The sequence below is a fragment of the Pseudopipra pipra genome, chromosome 1 (genome assembly GCF_036250125.1).
Source record: "Pseudopipra pipra isolate bDixPip1 chromosome 1, bDixPip1.hap1, whole genome shotgun sequence".
Taxonomy (NCBI): Eukaryota; Metazoa; Chordata; class Aves; order Passeriformes; family Pipridae; genus Pseudopipra; species Pseudopipra pipra.
The window spans coordinates 141947516-141969519 of record NC_087549.1 but is presented as its reverse complement, the minus strand read 5'-3'; the positions used below and the strand labels follow the sequence as shown (position 1 = coordinate 141969519).

Here is a 22004-nt window from a genome sequence, read left to right as displayed (position 1 = left end):
GAGAAATAGTACAACAGTTGTGGAGAAAAGGAGGTGAATTCTTTGTTATTGTTTACCATAATGAACATGAAATGGAATGTTTTGGTGTTTGGTTGTGTACACTTATGCATATCTCAACAGCAGGAGTCCTAGCAGATTAAAAAACCCCACATTTTCACTGTGTGGCATGACTTACTGTATTTCTCAGTGCTGTTATAATGCCATGCAAAATAAGATGATTATTAATATTATATGTGGCGTTAACATAAAGATATTGTTGATTGTCCACTCATTTAACAAACAACTCTGGTCATTGTGTTTTCCTGCTGGTATTGTGAGACATGCAGTTTCCTTGGGAACTGTTTCATCCTAGCATTAAAACATAGTCCTGGGTTTTATTCTCAGCTGTTGCCTAGTGTGACTTTCCCAGTGACTCTGCTGCTTATGTGCCATTGCTTTCACCTTTTTCTTTTCCACTTTGCATTCAAGGTTCCCAGTGCAACAATAAAGAGAAATAAAACTGATAAATCACAGCCCCTCTGTTCTGATGCAGGGTGGGAGAGTACTAGGAGGTCACAAATTCAGGCAATGAAACTTCTGTTTGGACAAGGAGAGGATAGATGTGTGAATATCTGTTGTAGGATAATAAATGAAATTGAAAAAAATTAAGTTGTATTTCAAGAAAAACTAACTTTAATGTGCTATCAAAGTTTCCAGAATGGATGTGACCTCTACGTATATTAAGCAAACCTTATCTCTTTCCAATCAGTCTACCTGCCTGCTGCATCATTTATTACTAATGAAATATTTTTCTTCTGTCACTCATGCCAGCTGGAAGGCTGAGGGAATCAGGGTAAATCAGCACTGATCTTGTTTCAGCTGTCAGGAAGAGGCAAAGGAAGAATGCAGAATAGAAAACAGTCTCTTCCATAAGTTTTGAGAAAGAAATTGAGAGTATATTTTAGAGGGCGAGGTGACTGCCTTTTGCTGGCCGGCAGCTTCTTCTCGGGGTGCTGTGCCAGCACTGCCCAGGCTGCAGCCTTGGCAGTGGCGTGGGGGTCACATTGTCCTAGTCCACCCCTTACTTTGTCACCAGGCTTTGGCTACTTGCTCTTTAAAATACGTGTGTGTCACCTTAGCCTCTTAGTTGTTCAAGCTTATGTTGTATTTTTTATTTTACACAACAATCAGCAGATAGGCGTGATGCTGTGTTCTCACTCGGAAAGCCACCAAGCTGTGCTAGGTTCAGAGTTTGATTTTCCCTTCATTTTCTCCTTGTGTGGCCAAGCAGCAAGGCTGTGGTTTTGAGGAAACAGACCTTGTCCTTGAGGAGCTATGCTGAGGTCAATAACTCCTTACTCTGTGAAACCACATTTGGTCAAAACCACCCATCCAGTGATTGAACAAATATTTTTCTTTTGTCAAAAACATTTTAAATCTAGTCAGTGTTTATTTACTGTCTGTTTTATTCTTCAGATATGCCTCTTCATGTCCGACGCAGTAGTGACCCTGCACTGATTGGCCTCTCAACCTCTGTAAGTGACACAAATTTTTCTTCAGAAGAACCTTCACGGAAAAACCCTACAAGGTGGTCCACAACAGCAGGCTTCCTCAAGCAGAACACCCCTGGCGTGCCCAGTGCGCACGAAAGAAAGGTATATTTCTTTCTCCTTCTTTATGAAATAAATGAAAAATACACATGAATCTTGAGTTGTTTCCCGCTTCTCTCACCTGCTCCTTGTTTAAAATTGTGTTTTCTGACCTTGTCCTCCAAATCCTATCATCAGCGAAGTGTTTGTCCTGCCCTTCAGATACTCTTGGTGATCCACACAGCAGAGACTCTAAAAACTTGATTTTTGCTATTAGCTGTTGTTGAAGCTCAGATTACTCATTACTCTGCAAAGCAGGGCCTAGATGCTGTCATGCATTTAGGTAGTGCTTTTTATTTTTTTTAAAAAGCTAAAAGGCCTTGTCTATAATGATTTTTACTGATCTCTGTAGAAGTCCTAATGTCAGTAAATAATCTGAATGCCCACAGCTGGTCTGGTTTGTCTTTCTGGCACAGCTTTGCTAGTTTTTACTTTCTGAGGCTCTAGTCAAGTAATGCAAAACACAAATTGCAAATGATTTCTCTCCTTGATAACATTCTTAGTACTAAACTAGTGAAATGTAGAGTGAGTATTTTTTCCATCATTTTTTCAATGTGATTTCAGTATCTCTATATGAATTGCATTACTCACTAGAGAAGTCAGCAGGAAGCTCTCTTCTCAGTGCATTATTAAAAAAAATAAATTGGAAGAAATATACCCTTTTGTACAGATCCCACCATTGCCCATATTTGTGATGACAACTTGCAGACAAACTCAAAAGGAAAAAAACCCAATATATTTTCTAATAGAAATGAGTAATTTAAAAAGAATATTACAGTTATGGTTGCCATTCTGACTACACAGCACAAAGTCATCTTGGCAAATATGCAGCTTATTTTAGCTTTTATTTTTTTTACCTTAATTTTTATTATTTTTGTGTAGTATAAATGCAAACTAAGACTCAGCAGTCAGGACTACCACACCCAAATAAAGAAGTCCTTATATGCTGCTAATGAACTGAGCTATTTTCGATGGGCTTTTGGTCATTTCAAAAACATCTATAAAAACACAGTGCTCATAGGCATTGAGGTGCCCCTTCATGCAGAGGTGTCAGTTTAACATGGTATTTTTAGGTTTCTGCTGGAGCACGATTTCAGGCAGTTAATGGTATATTTTCTGTCACTTGTACCGGTGTGGCACAGAAGTGTATGTTGTTTTGAAAAAATGTCTTTTATACTATTCTGATTCAGAGAAGAAAAATTGTAATCGAATCCATTTTAAGTATTAACATTTTCAGTTAATTTTTCTGAAATCATAATGAGATGACATTTCATTACTCCACAAGCATAGATATGAAGGGCCATACATAGCATAATCAGATTTCTCTGAGTGTCTGAAGTTAGCAGAAACTGGCGAGAACTGAACAGCAGCTCATCTTTCACACTAGTTTTCTTGCATCATTAGTTGTTCAGCATGTACTTACTCTTGATTTTTGTGAAAATATTTCATGTCTACTGGAGTACAGTGACCAAACTGGAAAGGAATGCATATGATCTCATATAGTGATGGGAAGCAAGGCACAAGAGAACATTAAATCAAGATTGGAAAAAATTAAAGTTATATTAGTTAGCACAATAGATACTGATAATTTCTTCTACCTTTTTTGCATACTCTTTATATTGATCCTTTGAATAGAGCAGATGACTGCACAATTTTTAGTAGGTAAGATGCAGTAAACATCTGGAATTAAATAGTAATTGCTGTGCAATGTGTGTTATGAATTAATCCCGAGTTCATTCGAGCTAGACTGTTTTTTTCTGTTTTCAGTGTCTTGGTTGCTTCATGTGAGTCAAGATTTTGTAGTCAGTCCTATTTCTCTTAGAATGGATATTAAAAATTCTGCTTCCTATTTCATTTCTATTATTATTTTAAAAGGTGTATTTTTGAAGTTCCTGTCACCAATCACTTACCAAAGTACTAACACTGAGTTTCTACAAATGTATTTGTGTTATTTGAGCTATAGAAAGTCCTCAGTACTTTTCTTATGCTAGGTTGTTTTCTTCAGCTACTCGTATAACAAAGAGATGGCTGTGCTTTGTTCCAGACTGTTTCATTGATTATAGATGACAGACATTTTGAGAAAAGCAATGAGAACAATCTTAATTTTCTGCTCAGTGCATTGGGTTTGAGCACCCATATATCTTTTGTGGGCGGTTGGCACTATGTAATGTTTTCACTGCAGTTCTCTCTCTTGACAGCACAAGAACATATGTTCTTGGGCTGAGATTTGCAGCACAGTTGTAGATTAGCAACTTTGCCCCAGCAGTATCTCGCAGAAACAAGAAACGGGTTTCTGGGAGAGTTGCCAAAAGCTTCATCCACCTACTGACTCTTAAGAAGTGACATTACTTTCAGCCCGTCACCTCTAAAGAGAAGTAATTGACAGGTAGAAACCCTGTCCAATTTTTGGAGGAATTAGCAGAGGGGAAACTGCATGTACCTAGCAGAAGGGATTTATTTCTCGGGGACAAGCGAGAGAAGACTTCTTATTGGTGTTTGTTTCATTTTGGGTATGAAGAATTTGGAATGGCAGGAAAATGGGCAGATACCCAAGCTGAGATGAAATGAAGGGGTGGGAGTGCTGCCATGCACCAAAGTCTGTGAGGAGCCAGGACATATGCCAATAGTTCTGGGCAACAGAAAGGGAAAAGGGGAAGAGGGAAAATACGGGCTGTTTGAAGGATCCTACTGGAGAAACTATAGTGTTGCCTGTAGTTACTAGGATAGATGGAGGCAGTAGGGTCTGCTTTGTCCCTAGGGAAAGAAAGAGATGGAGTTTGCTTTGAAGGGGCCTGAGTTGGTCCTGCGAAGATTTGGTTGTTTGTTGAACTTGAGATGCATTTCTGCTACACTAAATAGAATATTTTGATATGAAATCCTTGCCCTAAACTGGATGTGCACTCTCATCCATTTCTGAGATAATCTCATTGTAAGGAAACATCTTATTTATTATCAGGATATCATAATACGCTGTGTGTTCCGTAGAGAATTGGAATCTTGCTTAATTTCTAGTTTCTGTGTTGTTTACCTGGAAGAGCAACTGGAAACCAGGTGTTTTCTGTCCCAAAGTACTTATTTATTTGCAGAATTATTTATTACTTAGAAGTTATTGTAGTGTTGGTAACTATAATCGGCTAAGTAATTCCTGACCTCATCCTTCCCATGAGTGATTTCAACCAAATGATTAGGTTTCCTCATCTGTGAAAGTATTCACAAAATTGGCTAATGATTATCTTCAGCTTTAGTAGGTAAATTCACTTCTTGGGATTTTTTTTTTTAAGCTGAATATTAAAATCACTTTCAGATATTTTTTTGTGTACGTGTGAGACATATCTGTATTATCTAGTGACTCATAAAGTGACTTAATCCTGTCTCTTGCTTCCTTGAGCCATTCTAATGAAACAAGAAGAAATCTCTTTGTAGAAATCTCTTCTCAGAGGCCTGGAGTAATACCTGATTTGCAAGCTGTGATTTTGTTTGAATTGTGTTGAACTGTACAGGTGAACAGATTGTACACAGCTCAAGCATATCATGTGTGCTTTCTTCCACTGCAGTGAAATCTTTTTTGATATTATTGTTTTCTGAATAACTGTGAATTTGAATCACATTCTTAATAATTCAGTACCAAACCCTATTGGCTTAACTAGTTACCCTGAATAGATATGAGCTGCATTAATGAAAATCATGTTTCTTTTCCCTTAGATGTTTGTGTTATGGTATTGGAAGAATGTAAATGCAACAACCAGATATCTTACATCTTATAACAACTGTGAATTAATTATCCTATATATTTTCAGTGTGATTTCTTAAATTTGCATCTCCATTTGTGGTGAGGAATGGCTTATAATTTCAAATTAGTTACCTGCTTTGATCCTGCTTCTCTGGAAGGTGCAAGGCTTATCGAGTTAACCTGCCTTGCTTAATGCAGAGATACGCCATGGCTAACCAGCTTAGGAAAACCTTCCCACTGTGACTTTTCTGATTTTGATATTGTTCCATCAGAGATAACAACATTGGTACTGCAGAAAGAAGTGAAAATGTGTGTTAAGAAGGAGAGCTCAAGAGAGAGAAAAATGTTTGTGCCTGTGCCTCTCGCTCTTGGGTTCACCCACCTGGAGCAAAGCAAATGACACACAACCTGCTCTGTGGGGTGGATCGGCAACAGCAAACACATAACTGAGTGTACTTGGCACGTCGGTTTGTAATTGCTTTTTTCCTTTGCTTTTTGTCTCTGCCATTTAGTCAGCAGCCAAATTTTTTGCTTATTTGTTGTTAAATGGGTTTGTCCATATGTGTATTTCTAGGTGGGAAATCATGATGCCTTGTAGGAATAATAATTGTTTTTAGGATATGCTTTCTTCCTACTTTGAAATCTAATCTTTTTGGGCTCTGTAAACTGCAGAGAAAGAATTTGAAACTTAATGTGAGTGATCTAAGTCTCATCTACTGTAAAATACCTTACGTGTAAAGCATTGTGTTTTCCACATTTCCTCTTCCAGGTATTTTTGCTGTTCCCGTGGGCTGAGAATGAGTAGCACAAATTTTCAGATTGTTGGGTTGCAGGGTTTTATATTTATGTGAAAGATGCAATGCTTTCTAATCCTCTTTGTAAACAGAATAAAAAAAGTATTTTATGAAATATGTCTAGATAGGGAAAATTATGAACGTATTTTTTGAAAAGCTTCGATAATAATGGTATGTCAGTGTCAAAATCAGATTTAAAGTGAAAATTAGATTCATTTAGCTTTGAGTCTTTTTAAACACAGTTTAGTGAAGTTTGCTTTGTCACTGTCACTGAAGAGATGGTATTTTAATAGATTTTAAGTATAATTCAAAGGATTGAAGAGCCCTGTATTCGAACTGTGTGTGCTAGTGTCATTTTATAGTCAGGAAGTCTGAATTGCAGAGTGTAAATCTATTAAATTGACTAGGGAAGACTGTGGACTAATAGACTGGGCATCATCCTGGGAACAAAGGACCTAAGTGTTGCTGATGCTTCTTGGGAACTTTATCCTCTGGTACTCCTGGTACTCTTTATACTCCTGCAGAAGGGAGGTACTGTGTACCAGGTGAACAATGTTGGTAAGGTGCTGTAATTCAACAGTATCTGCTAAGGAGAAGTACAGGATATCTGCAAAGAACCTGACATCTTTGTCATGATAGGTTTTAAACTCCCACATGATGAATACAGCTTTCTGCTTTTAAAATAAAAATGCAATGTTTGAAACAGTTCTGAAAAAATCAATAGCCACAAATATTTCTTTATCCAGGTTTATTTGAGCAGGGATTTTCTCTTTTAGTAAGACAGTTGTGATTTTTGTCATTCCAGATGTGATTTCACATAGACTGAGAGGAAGGAGAATGAAGAGTGGGTTATCCACTGATGATGAAATAGGGTGTTTTAATGTGGAAAATGTTGTTATAGGAGAGAGAATAATGGAAATTCAGTTTTCTTTCTTTGTGATAGTAACTCATTGCTGGCAGCTTGTCATGTGATGATGAAATAATTTAGAGGAATCATACCCAAAGAGAGTGCAATATAAAATAAACATAGTATGTGTTATTTTTGTCCTGGGTAGTGTGTAAAATTCATGACTTTCACAGAATCACAGAACAGCTGAGGTTGGAAGGTACCTCTGGAGACTGTCTAGTCCAGCTTTTCTGGTCAAAACAGGGGCAGCCAGATCAGGTTACTCAGGTCTGTGTCCAGTCAGGTTTTGAGTATAGACATCTCCAAGGATGGAGCCTACATCACCTCTTTGAGCAACTTTTTCCAGTGTTAAATCACTCTTAGAGTAAAAAAGTTTTTTCTTATGTTTTGATAAAATAAATTGTATTTCTTTAAGTGCCCATTGCCTCTGGTGCTTTCACTGAATACCTTGAAGAGTCATCTGATTTCTTTAGCAGAGTATTTAATGCAATAAAAAGTAAAATCTCTAGGAAAGAAATAGAAATTCCTGCCTTTCAAAATGTGAAAACAAGTATAGTATTTCTTATCATCACCAGCAAGATGGGAATGGGAGACACAAAGTGAAAAATCCTTGCCTAGTGCACAGAGGTAACAACCAATGTGTATCACTTGATGTGTGCTGTTCTGTTTGCCGAGGAGTGTGCACATGGACAGGATTCAGCTGTTTGCATCCAAAAGTCAGTCATGACCAGATGCGTTAAACATGGAAAAACAACAGTGAAAACAACAAATCCGAAGTGAAGGTGTGATTTTCTCCATCTCCTTTGTTGTTTCACCTCTTTTTGCTCCAAGTCAGCTGTTTGTGGATGCCCATCTGTCAAATTTCCTCTCTGTCCCCCAAAAGAGACAGATTATTAGTGTAAGATCTGAGAACTGGTGAGGCTTTTTCCACTTCTGCTCTGAGGCTGAGCAACTCTGTTGATCATTCTCAGTCTTTGTTCTTCATCCCATAGGAATAGTGTGTATTTTTAGTCGCAGTGCTGTGCTAGCCCATGTCTCTCTCTCTGTGATGGGTGAACAGTGTCTGGGTGAGCAATGTCTGGTCCGTATGTTCGGGGACACGGTGCTGCATCACCAGCTGGGAATGCCAAGGAGGGTCTGGATGAGTGAGTCTCTTACTCGTAATGAAGGAGTGGTGGAATGTGCCCAAATTGTTTGTCTTTTCACTTCAGTAAATGTGGTGTACAGCACCTCTCTGAGAGACAATGAAAGCTATACTGAAAACAAAAAGCTCTCAAGTACATGGTATAGGATAATTGAAGACTGTTTCTCTGCCATTCATCTAAGTGAATGTGTACTTTGTAAATTCCCACGTTTAAATCTTCATCTCTATTGGTTTTAATTTTTTATGTTTTTTGCTGCTCTCCGTGGGTTTGAGGGTGGAAAAACTCTTTTCTGAAAGAGTAGGCTGATAAAAGATTGAATAACTTTAAAAAAAGAGTAGGATGTTCAGATTTAGTGATTTTTTTTTTAAAGTTTAGAAGAATATATATTTTCCTTGGCAACAGTTGGATCTGGGTTTTGATCTGCTTTCCTCTGTTTAGTTTTAACCTACAAACATGCAACCATGCAACCACTTGTGGTTCAAGAGTTTTTGCAGATTCAAATATTTGTGTCTTATTTTCTGATTATGCAGTTTATGTATTGGTGCAAAGCATGTTTGGATGTTGACTGACTGACTGTGTAGCTAGGAAGAAAAAGATCTTTAAAGTACAATTCAGGTTGTAGGCTGTGCTTCCCAACAGTGTTCTGACATGAACCTGTACGTTTTAAACAGTGAATATTTCAGCTTTTTTTGGTATATTTGTTGCATTTTTAAATTAACTTATCTCATCTTGCAATTAATACTAGTCATATATGCAGACAAGAAAGACAAGCAGGCAGTCTCAGAATAAAATTTACTCATATGTGGAACTATTCAGTGCAAAGGACAAGTGTGGCTGGGGAGACAATGGTAAGCATTAGTTAGTGGGGAAAATCAGCTCCAGTAAAAACAGGATTTCAAGCTAGGAATGCCTAGTCACCTTCTGGGCTTAATTCTCTTGTGACTAACTTTGGGGCTGAAACTCTTAACAGGTCACTGAGCCTGGTTTTGTTTCACAGCCTTGACAGAAAGGGGATGATCATTGTTTGCTACCACTCAGTTTTATTACCCCTTTATAAACGAGCTCTTCAGCTCCTGTACACAGATGTTCAACTTAGGAGCATTGCCTGCTGAGCACATGGAATAAAAGAAAAGTGGATAAAAATTAAAACCATAAGAAGGAGAAAGATGGGAAGCTGTTCAGTGTGAGAAAGTCCCTTAAGACTGCAAGGAGCCGAAGGTGTTGATGCTGCTGTAAACTCAGATGAAAGAGAAACACGCTGCTACAAGCCACCTGTCTGGTACCCCTTTGGGCTTTCCTCACAGACTGCAGGAGGGATTCTGGCCAAGGTCTGAAATGAATTGGCAAGCTGGATGAGGTGATGGATGCTTTGCTGGGAGCCTTGCAGAGACCCCTGTCCGCGTTGTTCCATCTGGAGAAGGGCGGTGGTTTGGGTGAGGGTGGGCAGTGGGGAGAAGGAAGGGCTGGATGTGTGGGAAGGCACTGCTGCTTGCCGTGGGTTTGGGGCATTGCCTTCCCGCTTCTGACCTTAAATACCTGCACTTCTCAGTGATCGTCAATTTGCTGAAGAAAGAGGGGAAAAACAGTTTGGTTACTCAGAGAAGAAAGAGTATATCCCAACCTTCTTTCTTCATTCCAGAATCACAGATGCAAGGTTCTGAACATACAAACAGCCAGTTGCAGCATTTTAGAGGTATGGCCACCTGCAAGTATCTACCTAACACTTAAAAGGATACTGCTGGTGGTGTATAACATATTCTTCATTTCAAGATCCGGATATAAGGCCCATGTGAGATTTCCTGTACCCCCTTGTTTCCTGTTTCTCTTAGCTACTCAAATGTATTTAATATTGACATTCTATTTGTTAAATCCTATCTTCAGAGCATACTTTTAAATTAATTCATTACAGCTTTTTTTCCCTTCTTGTAGTTTAATTTCGTGGCTCTCCCAAGGAATGAATGAAGGAGTGTTGACACTTAAAATGAACAAACAACTTTAAAAATGAAATTTTATCAAAATCCAAATTGATGTACAATGTACACATTTGTGTACAAAAGCAAATCTCTCATGAAAATGGCAAGACTGTGCATAATTACATTATTCCATTTAAACAGATACCCATATAGGGTTTACACCATAGAGTATATACCATATATAAGTGGACATACCTTAAAACTCTTTGGATGCCTTTAAAGTGGCACAGTATAAGAGAATATCTCACTTGAATGAAAAAGAATTGAAGAGGAAAATGATTTCTAAGTCTAATGTGTAGAGGAATCAGAACTGTAGCTTCATCTTAAGTTAACCAGTTAATTTATTTTACTTTAAAATGAAACCGTGGAAAACTTTGTCTTTTTAGTTAAGCTTACAGATATAAAATCCAGATTCTGAATTATAATTACTGAATATAAACTGCTGTATGTTATTTAGGTTGTTTTGCATTCTCTCTTGTGAGGTTTTATTGTGACCTTAATAAGTAAAGAGTGAATGGAAGAAGCAGCTTGTTTTCTGAGAAATATCAGTCTATACTGCTTGGAAACTTCTGGCTTTGCATGTGTACGTGCAGAGATCATGACATTTTTGATTTTTGTGTTGTAAACAAGAGAGATCAACATAATGTTTTGGATAGGCAGTTTCATGTTTTTTTTAGTTTACTCTTAATTTAGCCCATATTCTTTGACACTAAATATTTACACGTAACACTACATGCACAGAAAACTGTCTGTTCATCATGGCCCCTAGTTATTGCTCTGTTTTTAAGGTCAGGCTTTGCTTGTCAGTCAAAGGATAACATGGAATATATAAATTGGAATTGGACAGCTCTGGAAATTTCTGAGCATAAGGCAATAGAACTTAAGCAGAACACTGGCTTTTCAACACTGGCTTTTTTCCTTCTTGGCACCTAATGAGCTATTGTCCATGCATAATACATTAATTCCATTCATGGACCTATACAGAGGGTCATTTCTGAAGACAAGTCTTTCTGAAAATATCAGAATGATTATAGAGTGGTCATTCTTCTCATCTATTTTCATCGTAAATAGTGCATGCAAGTTCTGTATTAGACTCTTAGATTTATATCTTCTGCAAATCTGGTTTTGCCAGTTGCTGGAAATGACCCGTGTTCCGTGTCAGAGCTGATGGGAGGCATGAAGCTGTGACAATTCTTTAATGTGGGAATCCTCTTTTACATTGCTCCTTGGAGAATGGCCTAAGATCAAAGGTTCCTGATACTGGGTGAATTTAACTGGTTCCTTCTATGTGCTAAATGGCTGTTCTGTATCTGAATTGTTGTAGCTTCTGGGGTCATCAGTTCTTCAGTATGCATCAAAAAAAGAGCAAAGTTGGAAATTAAATTGGGAAATGTTGAAATAAACTAAATCTACTGGGAGGAAAAGGAAGCTCCCCCGAGCAGTAGTGTCAGTATCTTAACATGTTAAGTATCTTTAACATAGTTAAAAGGAGTGACTGGTACAATTAGTTTTGGGGTAAAACTGTTGACATTTGGTAGAAATTGTTAAAAAGATGCCAATGAAGAGAGAGAATAGTTCCAAATCTGACATCTACGTAAGTAGTTGGTTTTTTAAATGGAATTTCTGTTCCTGCAATACATCTGTTGGGTTAATTAATTTCCCATATGTAATGTATTTTCCCTGTAAAATAGACATTATTTGTGCAGTCTTCTTTATCTTTTTTTGTTTTGGTTTTGGTGTTGTTTTTTTTTTATACAGGGATCCAGTTGGTCTTATACCATATTTATTTGTCTAAAATCCAGTTAAAAAGCAAACACAAAACCTCAACTAAAAAAACCCCTGATTACTACACTTTCAGACAGCATGGAAAATGGATATATATGTATTACTGCATTTATAAACAGATGTTTTCATCAGAGAGTTATTTACATAAACTGTGTGACTGTTTTGGTAATTGCAGCTTTTAACATCCTATCTGAGAGTGACACCAAACTGTTCAGGTTCTAACATGGATATAGTGGAGCATAAAAAAGAAAGAAGAGCAGCCTTTATAGTGAGCGATTCAACAACAAATCCACTTGTAGGCATGAATTTGCCCAAAGTCTCTCAAGTGAAATTATAATCTCAAAAGACTAAATGAAGTCTCACCTCTCATCAACAAATCCTGTCTCCATCTGAGGCCATGACAAAGAACTAAAGCCGAGCAAATGAGGAGCCTTTCCCAAAGTGTACAGTTTAGAAGAAAAGACTGGATAGCAAAAAAAGGTCTGTGTCCAAAGTGGTCTCTCAGTGAAGATCCTAAATGAGACATGGGCTTTTTTCTGTAGAAATAACAGAAGTGAAAACTTGGTTTAAACTTTGGAATCTTTGAAGGGGTCTTCAGTCTATTTTACCCCTGTTGTAATGCTGTCTAGGTTGTGTTTTTTTTTTTCCTTTTTTGTTTGTTTGTTTGTTTGTTTTGTTTTGTTTTTTGGTTTTTTGGGTTTTTTTTAAAGTGCATGAAAATTTGCCACACTTTACCTTAGCCATTCAGAAGGTCAAAACAAAGGGAAAACCCAACTTCTTCACTATTTGGTAAGTGGCCTAGTAGCAAATGAGATAGCAGATGTGGAACTGTCACCACAACATGTGGAGGACGTTCTGGTTGGGTTCGTGGTGCTGGGACTCTGTAGGGGTACAGCTGTGGGTTAAAATCACAAGTGAGCTTATGAACTGGCAGCTAGTAATTGAAGTACACAGACCATGCTAATGCATCATTTCATCTACAAGCTGAAGAGTCTTTGATGAAGATCTTGTTATATATTGCAAATCATCTGAAATTAAAAGTATAGCAAAATTGCTTCATTTTTCCTGTCCCCTTTCACCCAACCCTCCAGCAAAGCCCCGCAGGGACACCGCGCTGAACTAAATCTCAAAGTGTTAGATTATGTGTCCTCATTAAAATTACTGCAAAATGCTGCTGTTAAGTGTAGTGGTGATATTATGACTTGGCAGTTTTAGTATTATATTGATCCATTTCCATTTCAAACGTGATAAAGCTGACATGGCCTGTGGTCCCCAAAGATGTTTGGGAAAGAAATTTTTTTTAAAAAAATTAGAGCATTTAATTGTAATTGATGATGCGTGTCAGCCCTGGTCCCAGGAGGGCTTACAGCTGCAGCTCCAGAAGAAATGAGAATTCCCTGTGTGACCCTGATGGCTTCTGTACCATGAAATCTTTTTTTTTATGATATTGTAGCTAAAAGTGACACACACCTTTTCCAGTTGGATGTTGGGAGCATGTGTGCTAATGCTAGATTATGCTGAAGACAAGTAAAGCTTTCTGGGTTAATATTTGCATATTTAAAAAAAATCGGAAGCCAATATATATATATATATTAAATAGCAAGCAGCACTGCAGCTGGTTCAGTAAATCCCAATGTCTGAGCTGCAGCATTATTTTTCACCTCCACCTCTATAGTTGATCACCACTGCTATCTTTGAATTAGATCTGGTAGTAGCAGTAATGGAAACCCCTGCATAGGTGGGGTTACAGGTATCCAGGAGCACCCTGAGGCTTTGTTGTGTAGCTGCCTGTGAGAAGGACTGTGTGTGTCAGTGTTGAAAATGCTGCTCTCTCGCTGCTCCTGGTCTAGTTTGGTGCTTGTCTCAGTGCTGTCACCCGTGGGGTATGGGGGTAGCTGCATGCCAAAAAGCAGTGACAAAGAAAGGAGTGGAGGACTGGTCTGTGGCGAGTTGATCTTCTAATGTTTTGCTGTTTGGCCAACACCAACATGACTCTGTGTGATTGCAGCACTGGTATTTTATTTCGATCTGATAATAGTGCTATTTTGAGCCTCTGAACATTGCTGAGAAACACAAGAAATTACAGAAACCACATCCCTCTACCATTCCAGCATTTATTTCTGCTGTCAGAAAAATTGCTGAGTGACTTGGTTGCCTATTTTATAAAATGAGCTGATATAGGTCTTAGCAGGAGAAAGGCAATCTTCTACTGAAGTGGGCTACAAGCAGAAATATTTTGGTAAGTGGGATGAATATACTGTTCTAGTCAGCACAGATAATATTAGGAGTAATCTCTTGGCAGAATTCTTGACATTAGTGTAGATGCACCAAACAGAGGCTCTCTTAGCTTAGATAATTTCACTTTGTGTACTGTGACACTTGAGACTTTTTACAACACAAAGTTCCAGTATAAACTCTGTGCAATAAGACTTCAGGCATGATTCCCAGACATGGTGATTGAATGATTGAAGAACAACAACACCCCTAGATGAACTTTTTTCCTTCTCTCTTGCTCTTGCAAAACACCCCTGTGCATGGGTAATGGATGCTGTATGGAGAGAGATCTTTGTGTTTTAAAAATAAAAATTTCTTTCAAAAAGATTTCTATTGAACACTGTAAACATGAATCAATAAAAAATAGAATTATGTATAAAGTGTAGAAATACAGAAAACATCTTGTTACATAGGAAGAAATTTTTGTTCATTCAGAGGAGGTGATGGTCTGTCAGACAGTTATTGTTAGATGACAATAATATGTGCACCAACTGTATGGGTGGTTTTGTGCATAAAATGATTTTTTTGTTATTTCTTTGTCAGACTTTGATTTTGTTGTTATACCTGCCCACCACTTTGAACAAGAGAAATTGTTGTTTTGGCTTACAGGAACTGTGCCACCCCTGTCACCTGAAGAAAAGAATTGGTTAAGAGAAGCAACAGGAAAAAAATCAATTTGTACACAGCATTCCCTGGCTTTTATGGATTTGCTGAGGGCAGTTGTACAAAGCTGACTTCCACTGTCCCTTTATAAGCAAGACACTGAGCAAGTGTCTAGTTTTGCTGTGTGGTTAACCAACACAGGAAAACTGGATTGTTTTTAGTTGCTGAAAGACACAAAGTTTTTACTTCATTCGTGGCAGGGTAAACTGATTTATGATAGTGCTTTGTTAGGCTGGTTACTTGTGCAAACATATTTTTACAAGGGTATCTTGTACTGGTTGAATTTAAGCTTTAATGTCTTGAAATGGAAGACTTCTTTTATACTACAAAGTATTTCAAGAAAAGAGGTTGTCATCAGTTAAGAAAGCTTAAGTTTGATATGTGTGGGAAAAGACTGCTCTTGCACGGGAAGCTTTTGTAAAATGCTGTGTTTCACAGTTATACTGAGACCTGAATTTCCTAGCAAAGCCTGTCATACATTTAATATAGTTGTGAAGGACAATTGTAAGGGAATTGATGCTGCATCTAGAATATTGGACTAATATTGTGCCAGGGCAAAGAAATATCAGTATGGCAAAACAGGGAAAGGAAATACTCATGCTGATGGAATAATATATTGATGTAAGAAAGGGCCAAAAATGTGCTGTGTGCTATAAATAAAGAAAATAATAGATTTTAGCTACAAATCTGCACTGATGTTTGTTTATTATTTTAGAGACTTTTGAGATTCCTAAAAGTGGTAATGTTGCAAAATGTGTAGAACTAGAGTCCTCTTTTAAAAATAGATACTCTCTCTAAATTATCTGATTTGGCATGAAGATAGACAAACATTGACTGGAAAAAATACTCCACTTCTGAAGGAAGGATACTTACATATATTATACTGTATTCATAATCCTGTTTTGAAAAGCTAAGCAGAATTTCAGTTCCATGTATTATTTCAGTTGGAGGTAACTAAGCTATGTAAGTTGTCAGTAACACTGACTTTAGGCTAAGGTGACTCCCATCATTAAGAATCTGCCTCTGTGCTTTTATTGGCTTTTAGTGATCAGCCTGGGTAAGGACTAATAATCTTTAGAAGCTGGAGAATTTGTACAGCTTGTGGGAAAGATGTGTAGACAAACTCATCAATTAAAAAGATAAAAAAATAATTTTCTATCAGTCTCAGTGGGATCAATGTATCTCTGTCAGCACAATCTCCATCTGCTGCTGTTCTACAAATGTGACTGTATTTGTATACCTTCAGGCAAACCAAGCAAAGCATTGTTATGTGGAATAATAAATTCAAGTTTTGAACTCTACGGCATGTTATTCTGGTCTAAAGGACAGTACCCCGAGCAGTGAGACCCCTTTGATTGTACAATTGATTACATGCAGAGACTTGGGAAAATTATGTAGTGGCTGTAGCTGTCACTGGATGGACTCTGGGATGTTTGCTTTTGGTGGGAACAAAAATAAGGAGCATATTGCTCTGAAAGCCTTGCTGAGTATATTACTTGGGAGGTCTGTGCACTAGAGGTTTGAAGCTGGAAAAGAGAGGAAGGGAAGCATGAATGGGTGCAAGATCTACAACTGCACTGAGGCTTTAGTTGGGCTTCCCTGGTGTTAAGGAAAGGGAGCTCTTGCAGTGGAATGGCCGAGCAATCACGCTGTCCTTAGGTCCAGCCAGACCCGTGTTCTCTTTTGTCAGTCTTCCTTTTGTATTCATTTAATAACCAGTTGCATTGTTAATGGGCAAGGACTGGTTGTTTTTTATAAGACACTTTTTTGTTTCTTTTAAACTAGAAAGATGAAAACTACAGAAGCCTACCACGAGATACTAGTAGCTGGTCTAACCAGTTTCAGAGAGACAATGCTCGTTCATCGTTAAGTGCCAGTCATCCCATGGTGGACAAGTGGCTGGAGAGGCAAGAACAGGTAATATATATGTGTATATATATATTACTTTATCAATCTAATCTTTATGCTACTCCAAGCTATTACAAAGAAGTGTATTCTTATGTGATACAGACTCTCTAAGCATGATAGAAGCACCAGCAGTCTGCTGACTAAATGTATATGGAATTCCTCTTGCTTCCAAAAAAAACGGCATTAAGATTGAAATGGACACCTGCAAATTATTTTTTTTTGAGTCAAAAACATATTTATATAGTATGTGGAGTGCTGCTGTTCTTCACAACTGATATGGTTCTTTTAATTAGCATTATTTTGATAAACATTTTGCCATTGAAATCTAATAATGTTCCTACAGAGTAGCCATATGTGAGTCAGTTTTGACACTGCACTTTTAAATGCTTGTTACTCTAAACATCAAAAATATATTAATTATAAATCTGAAGACTGTAAGACTGTTATCATATTTATTTAGTGTACATTTATACTGCTTTTGATCTTGGGCTTTTCTGAGACTCTAAGTAGTTCCAAGTTATGGTTTGTTTGGTGGTTTTTTTGTTTTTTTTTTTTTTTTTTTAAGTTTGTATTTATTAATAAGCTGGTAGTCATAGAGGTTTAAAGTTCTGAAATTGAAATTACCTAGCAGTCACTTTATATCTCTGTCTATGTCTGAAATTTTTCAAAGGTATAATGAAAATCATCTTTACTATGGAAATTGGAAATACAAGAGGAAGCCCAGAGTAGTGCATATGTAGAATTATTACCTTGTTTTTCTTCTTTATACAATGTGACATGAAAACATTGAATTTTTGCATTGAACAAAATGTACAAATTTTGTATTTTACAGCAATTGGACATAAAACTGTAATTTGCTTTATATAGAAGAGCTTCAAAATGAAATTTGCTATTTGACACGGCCTAAGCTTTCTTACACTGTACCTTGTGAATGGAGGGGAAGGTTTAGAATCCAACACTGGGCTGGTGTCCTGGGACTACTCTCCTTCACCCACAACTTCCGTAACAATATTTGAAGTGCAGCATTGCCAAATCATAGCATACTCCAAACATTCTTCATTAAACCCCATTTTTAGTTCAAAAGAAGCTTAAATAACATCACAGAATATTAAAATAAACCAACTAAAACCCCCTCCAAATATGAGCTATTAACTGTTTTTATGTCTTGTAAACCTGCAAATTAATTTAAAATTATGTGTTTTATGAGAAAAATTCTGTCTTTGGTCCTTGTATTCTTTCCTTTGCACATTTAATGATAGTATTCTTTCCATTGCTATTTTTCTCTAAGAAGATATAGAGTTAGTGCAGATGAAGTTGGCTCCTGTCTCTGTATCAGCCTGTGCTGAAATGGAAAGTCGGTGCCCAGATTTGAAGGCATCTCCTGTGACAGTTCTGCTTGTTGATGTTTTCGAGGCATAATTTCCATGCGTCATTAGATTTGCACTGTGGCAGTTAATGAAACTGTTGTCTCAGCAAAAGAAGTTGAATTAGAAATCTTAATAGTGATCATCTTATAAAATGCCAGATACATGAACTTTTAATATATGATGTTTCATATTAAGCTTTATGTTGATTTCAGTGTCCAAACAGCTTAACTAGTTAATTTATTCCCCAATTAGGTAAATAATTGGGCAGTAGTGGTAGTCTGGAAGCATATTCGTTACGAGAGTTAACTGGTTGCCGTTTGAAATTGCAAATATCGTGTTTCTTTGAAGCAAGTTTTATGCATTTTGGCTTTGTTTGTTTGTAGTGGTGGTTTTCTTTGAATGTGTTAATGATTCTGCATGTACCTGGAAGACCAGGATCCTTTTGTGATATGCACAGGAGAAGAAAGTCTGTTGCGAGAATGGGATGCATCATAGGGAAGAAAAGAAGGGCCTGGCAGGGGATGGAGTAGCTGCAGACAGAGATATTCTTTCACTCTTTTTGGGGTTTTAAACTTTAATATCTTTTTCAGTATCCTCTGTGGGATTTTGTTTCCCACTGGTTAAGCCTTTCACTTCTGAGAAGGGTAAACTCAGGCAAGGAGGTTGCAATCTGGCATAATCAATTAATTTAGCAACTTCCAGTCATGTTCCCATGTGCTGGACTGGTCTGTGCACCCTGCCAGTACGTGCAGAAGGAGCAGCAGACAGCAGGTCTGGCACCAAGGGTAAGGCAGCAACAGTGCCAAGAAACCTCTAGGGCAGAACTCATTGCAGATACCAGGGGTATTAATAGTCCTGGTCTAAGCTGCCTTTATGGCTCTTTAGAGGCAGTAGTAGTAAACACTGGATTCATCTTGCAGACTCCAGAGGCTTGTTGTTGGATGAAAGCTCTTTTGGCTCTTCTGGGTTGAATTAGTTGCCTCCTCTCTTTCTTTTGAATATAAGGCAAAAAAGAATTCCAAGGTGATATTTTTCACCTTCTAGCATACATGAACATTCATTGGAATTGCCCTTTGAATGAAGGCGTGCTGTGCCAAAGAAGTACAATTATTTTTGTGTGGACAACACCTCATTTCCTATAAACAATCTATTTGCTACATTTCCTATGTAGCAAAGTGTAATTCTGTAGCATCACATCTAGTTCTACAGACAAAACTTTAAGATATATTGTTTGTAAGGAATCAACTGCTGTAGCAGTACTGAAAAGTGCACAGAATTAGATATGTTCAAGTAGGTGTTGGAGAAATAGTTCTCTAAAGTTGTCTGGGTTTAACGCCTAAAAATGGAGGAACGTATGAAGCCCGTTAAAATTCCTGGCAGTAATTGCTTTTGCTCATATCTATTGTGCTTTAGTCAGGCTCTGCGAAATTAGAGTGATACATCAAAGAAATGGAAAAGATTAATTCTGCTTTCTGAGTCCTTTAAGGTATTCTGATTGTGTATGCTGGTTAGCTATATCTGTGTAGCAATTGTTCCCAGTTCGTTCCAGAGCCCTCTGGTTTTCCACAGGGCAAATGATCCATGTATTTCTCGGAAACTTCCTATTTCTCAAGCTTGTGATGTAAGTTATATGAAACTCTTTACCAGAGAATCATTTCACCTCTGTGAAGCCAAAAATACAAATAGAGTTTCAGAATACAGTTAGAAAGGTAGGGATTGTTAAGGGACTTTTTACAAGGGCATGTAGTGATAGGACAGGGGGGAATGGCTTTAAACTGACAGAGAGTAGGTTTAGATTAAATATAAGGAAGAAATTCTTCACTATGAGGACACTGAGGGACTGAAACAGGTTGTTCAGAGAAGTTGTGGATGCCTCAAGCCTGGAAGTGTTCAAGGCCAGGTTGGATGGGGCTCTGAGCAGGCTGATCTAGTGAGAGGTGTTCCTTTCCATGGCAGGGGGGTTGGAACTAAATGATCTTTAACGTCCCTTCCAAACTAAACCATTCTGTGATTCTGTGATTGTATTTTTTACTCTTTCACTCAATTATTTTATTAATTCTCTCTTACAGATTGTCAAGTACTAGGAAAAAAATTGCAATCTTTGATTCCGAAATATCCTTAAAAAAAAAAGAAAAAGTTGCTTCTTATTCTTCACCTTGCCCTCCATAACACCTTCTTTTTCCCCACAGCAACCAAACTTTGAGGAATAGTTGAAAAATCTTATTGTCTCTGAAATGTATTCATATATATGGTAATCTCACTTTTATTTGAGAAGTCTTTTTTCCCCTCAGCTCACCTCAAGACTTGCTTGGGCCCTGATCAAATCTGGACTCATGCTGTTTCATACCAGGGAGACATGAAAGGGAATGCATGAAAGTGTTAAAGTTTTCACTGGTTCCCCAAGTTTAAGTACACAAAAAAGTTCTCTCAGGTGGTCATTTTAGTTTCATTAGTTAAATATTGGAACTGGCTGCAATCAATCAGTATAGTCCTTGCTCTGCTGGCAAGGCCTGTTTTGCAGAAGGATTAAGAGCACCTGGCTGTGCTGTGGGCTGGGAAGGGGAGTGAGGACAGCAGGAGAGGGAAATCCTAAAGCAGCTTAAATATGAAGCAGTTGATCAGATTTGCAAATACAGCGAGTTTGGTTAGTTAAAGCTATATGTAAATGTAGGTACATATCTGTATATTATGTATTTGGTGTATATCTGTCAGTTCATGAAAGCAAGGTAGGAGACAGAGTAAAATTTCATGGTTATTACTGAAGAATAAGTCTGATTGCTAAGTTCACAGTAGCTTTTGGTATCTAGCAACAGCCAGAGATTAGAGCAACTCAAATGTATTCTAAAATGAAAAGAGAAGCTGGTTACTACTGCTGTCTTCTTGTTCAGAAATGTGCTGTATGGAGCACTTCCTGTAAGTTATTCTTGTTCATGACATCTGTCCATAGTAATCTGGTACAGTTTCTGTGGATCCTGTTGCAACAGGATCAGACATGGAAGTAGCATATGGTCTTGTGTCTCCAGCTGTAGAGTACCTGCATTCAGATTGTATTTTCAGCAAAATAAGGCCTGCTTTTAATATGATTGAATATACTCTCTTAAAACATTTGGATACTATAAATTAATGCATTTCAGCACTGTCAGTTGAAAAGAAAAGATCAGAGCTTCAGAAGTAGGTTGTTGAATTTAAACCACTAATTTCTTGTGTATTCTCATGTTCTAGGTTATCTATATTGTCAAATTTTTCATTTAACAACAAACCCCCTGTTTCTGTTTTATGCCTAACATAAAAAAGAAGGCAGAAAAGCAACTAATTTATTTTCTTTATTTCTAAATGTATCATAGTGGTATAGCTAATGAATATAAATATTTTTGTTTTCACTAACGTACTTCTTTTGTGTTTCTCCTTGTCTGACAAGTGTATTTTGCCTTTTTTTCCTAGATTTTATTATTACTATAACTACAGTGGAAGGGTCTGTAAATTCTCTGTTTTATGGCTTGAAGATGGGGAGACTCAGGGGTGGAGGCTCTTCTTATCTCAAACTCCTCCCACACAAAGGTTGAAACTGCAGTAAAAATTATTGTCATTAGTAAGGAGTTGTGCTTTAAGGTTTGGAAAAGGGATTAGCTAGGCTTCAGTTGGAGGAATCATTTTTAACTGGTTATCCATTATTCTCTATGCCAGCGTAGAGTCTATTGCTTTCCTCTCTCTCCAAGTACATACCCTTTATAATTTATCTCTTGTGATAACAACCTTAATGAACATAGAACCATGACAGCATATAAATTATAAAATACAAAGACGATTTTAGAGCTTGTCATATTCCTTGT

The 22004-nt window shown here is 37.5% G+C and overlaps 1 protein-coding gene across 16 annotated transcripts in view; it reads left to right on the top strand.

Moving 5' to 3' along the window:
• PARD3 (par-3 family cell polarity regulator) overlaps positions 1–22004 on the top strand; it is a 451653-nt gene that overhangs the window by 180869 nt on the left and 248780 nt on the right. For 12 of the 16 annotated variants that reach the window (XR_010425367.1, XR_010425369.1, XM_064637249.1 and 9 more), the window contains exons 4-5: positions 1456–1634; positions 16685–16816. Coding sequence is in view for 14 of the 16 variants with exons in the window: in XM_064637249.1 (XP_064493319.1) it covers positions 1456–1634; positions 16685–16816 (311 nt within the window). In the remaining 2 variants the exon portion in view is untranslated. The remainder of the gene's footprint in view (positions 1–1455; positions 1635–16684; positions 16817–22004) is intronic. The other 4 variants (XM_064637293.1, XM_064637285.1, XM_064637268.1 and 1 more) reach the window with 1 other exon arrangement.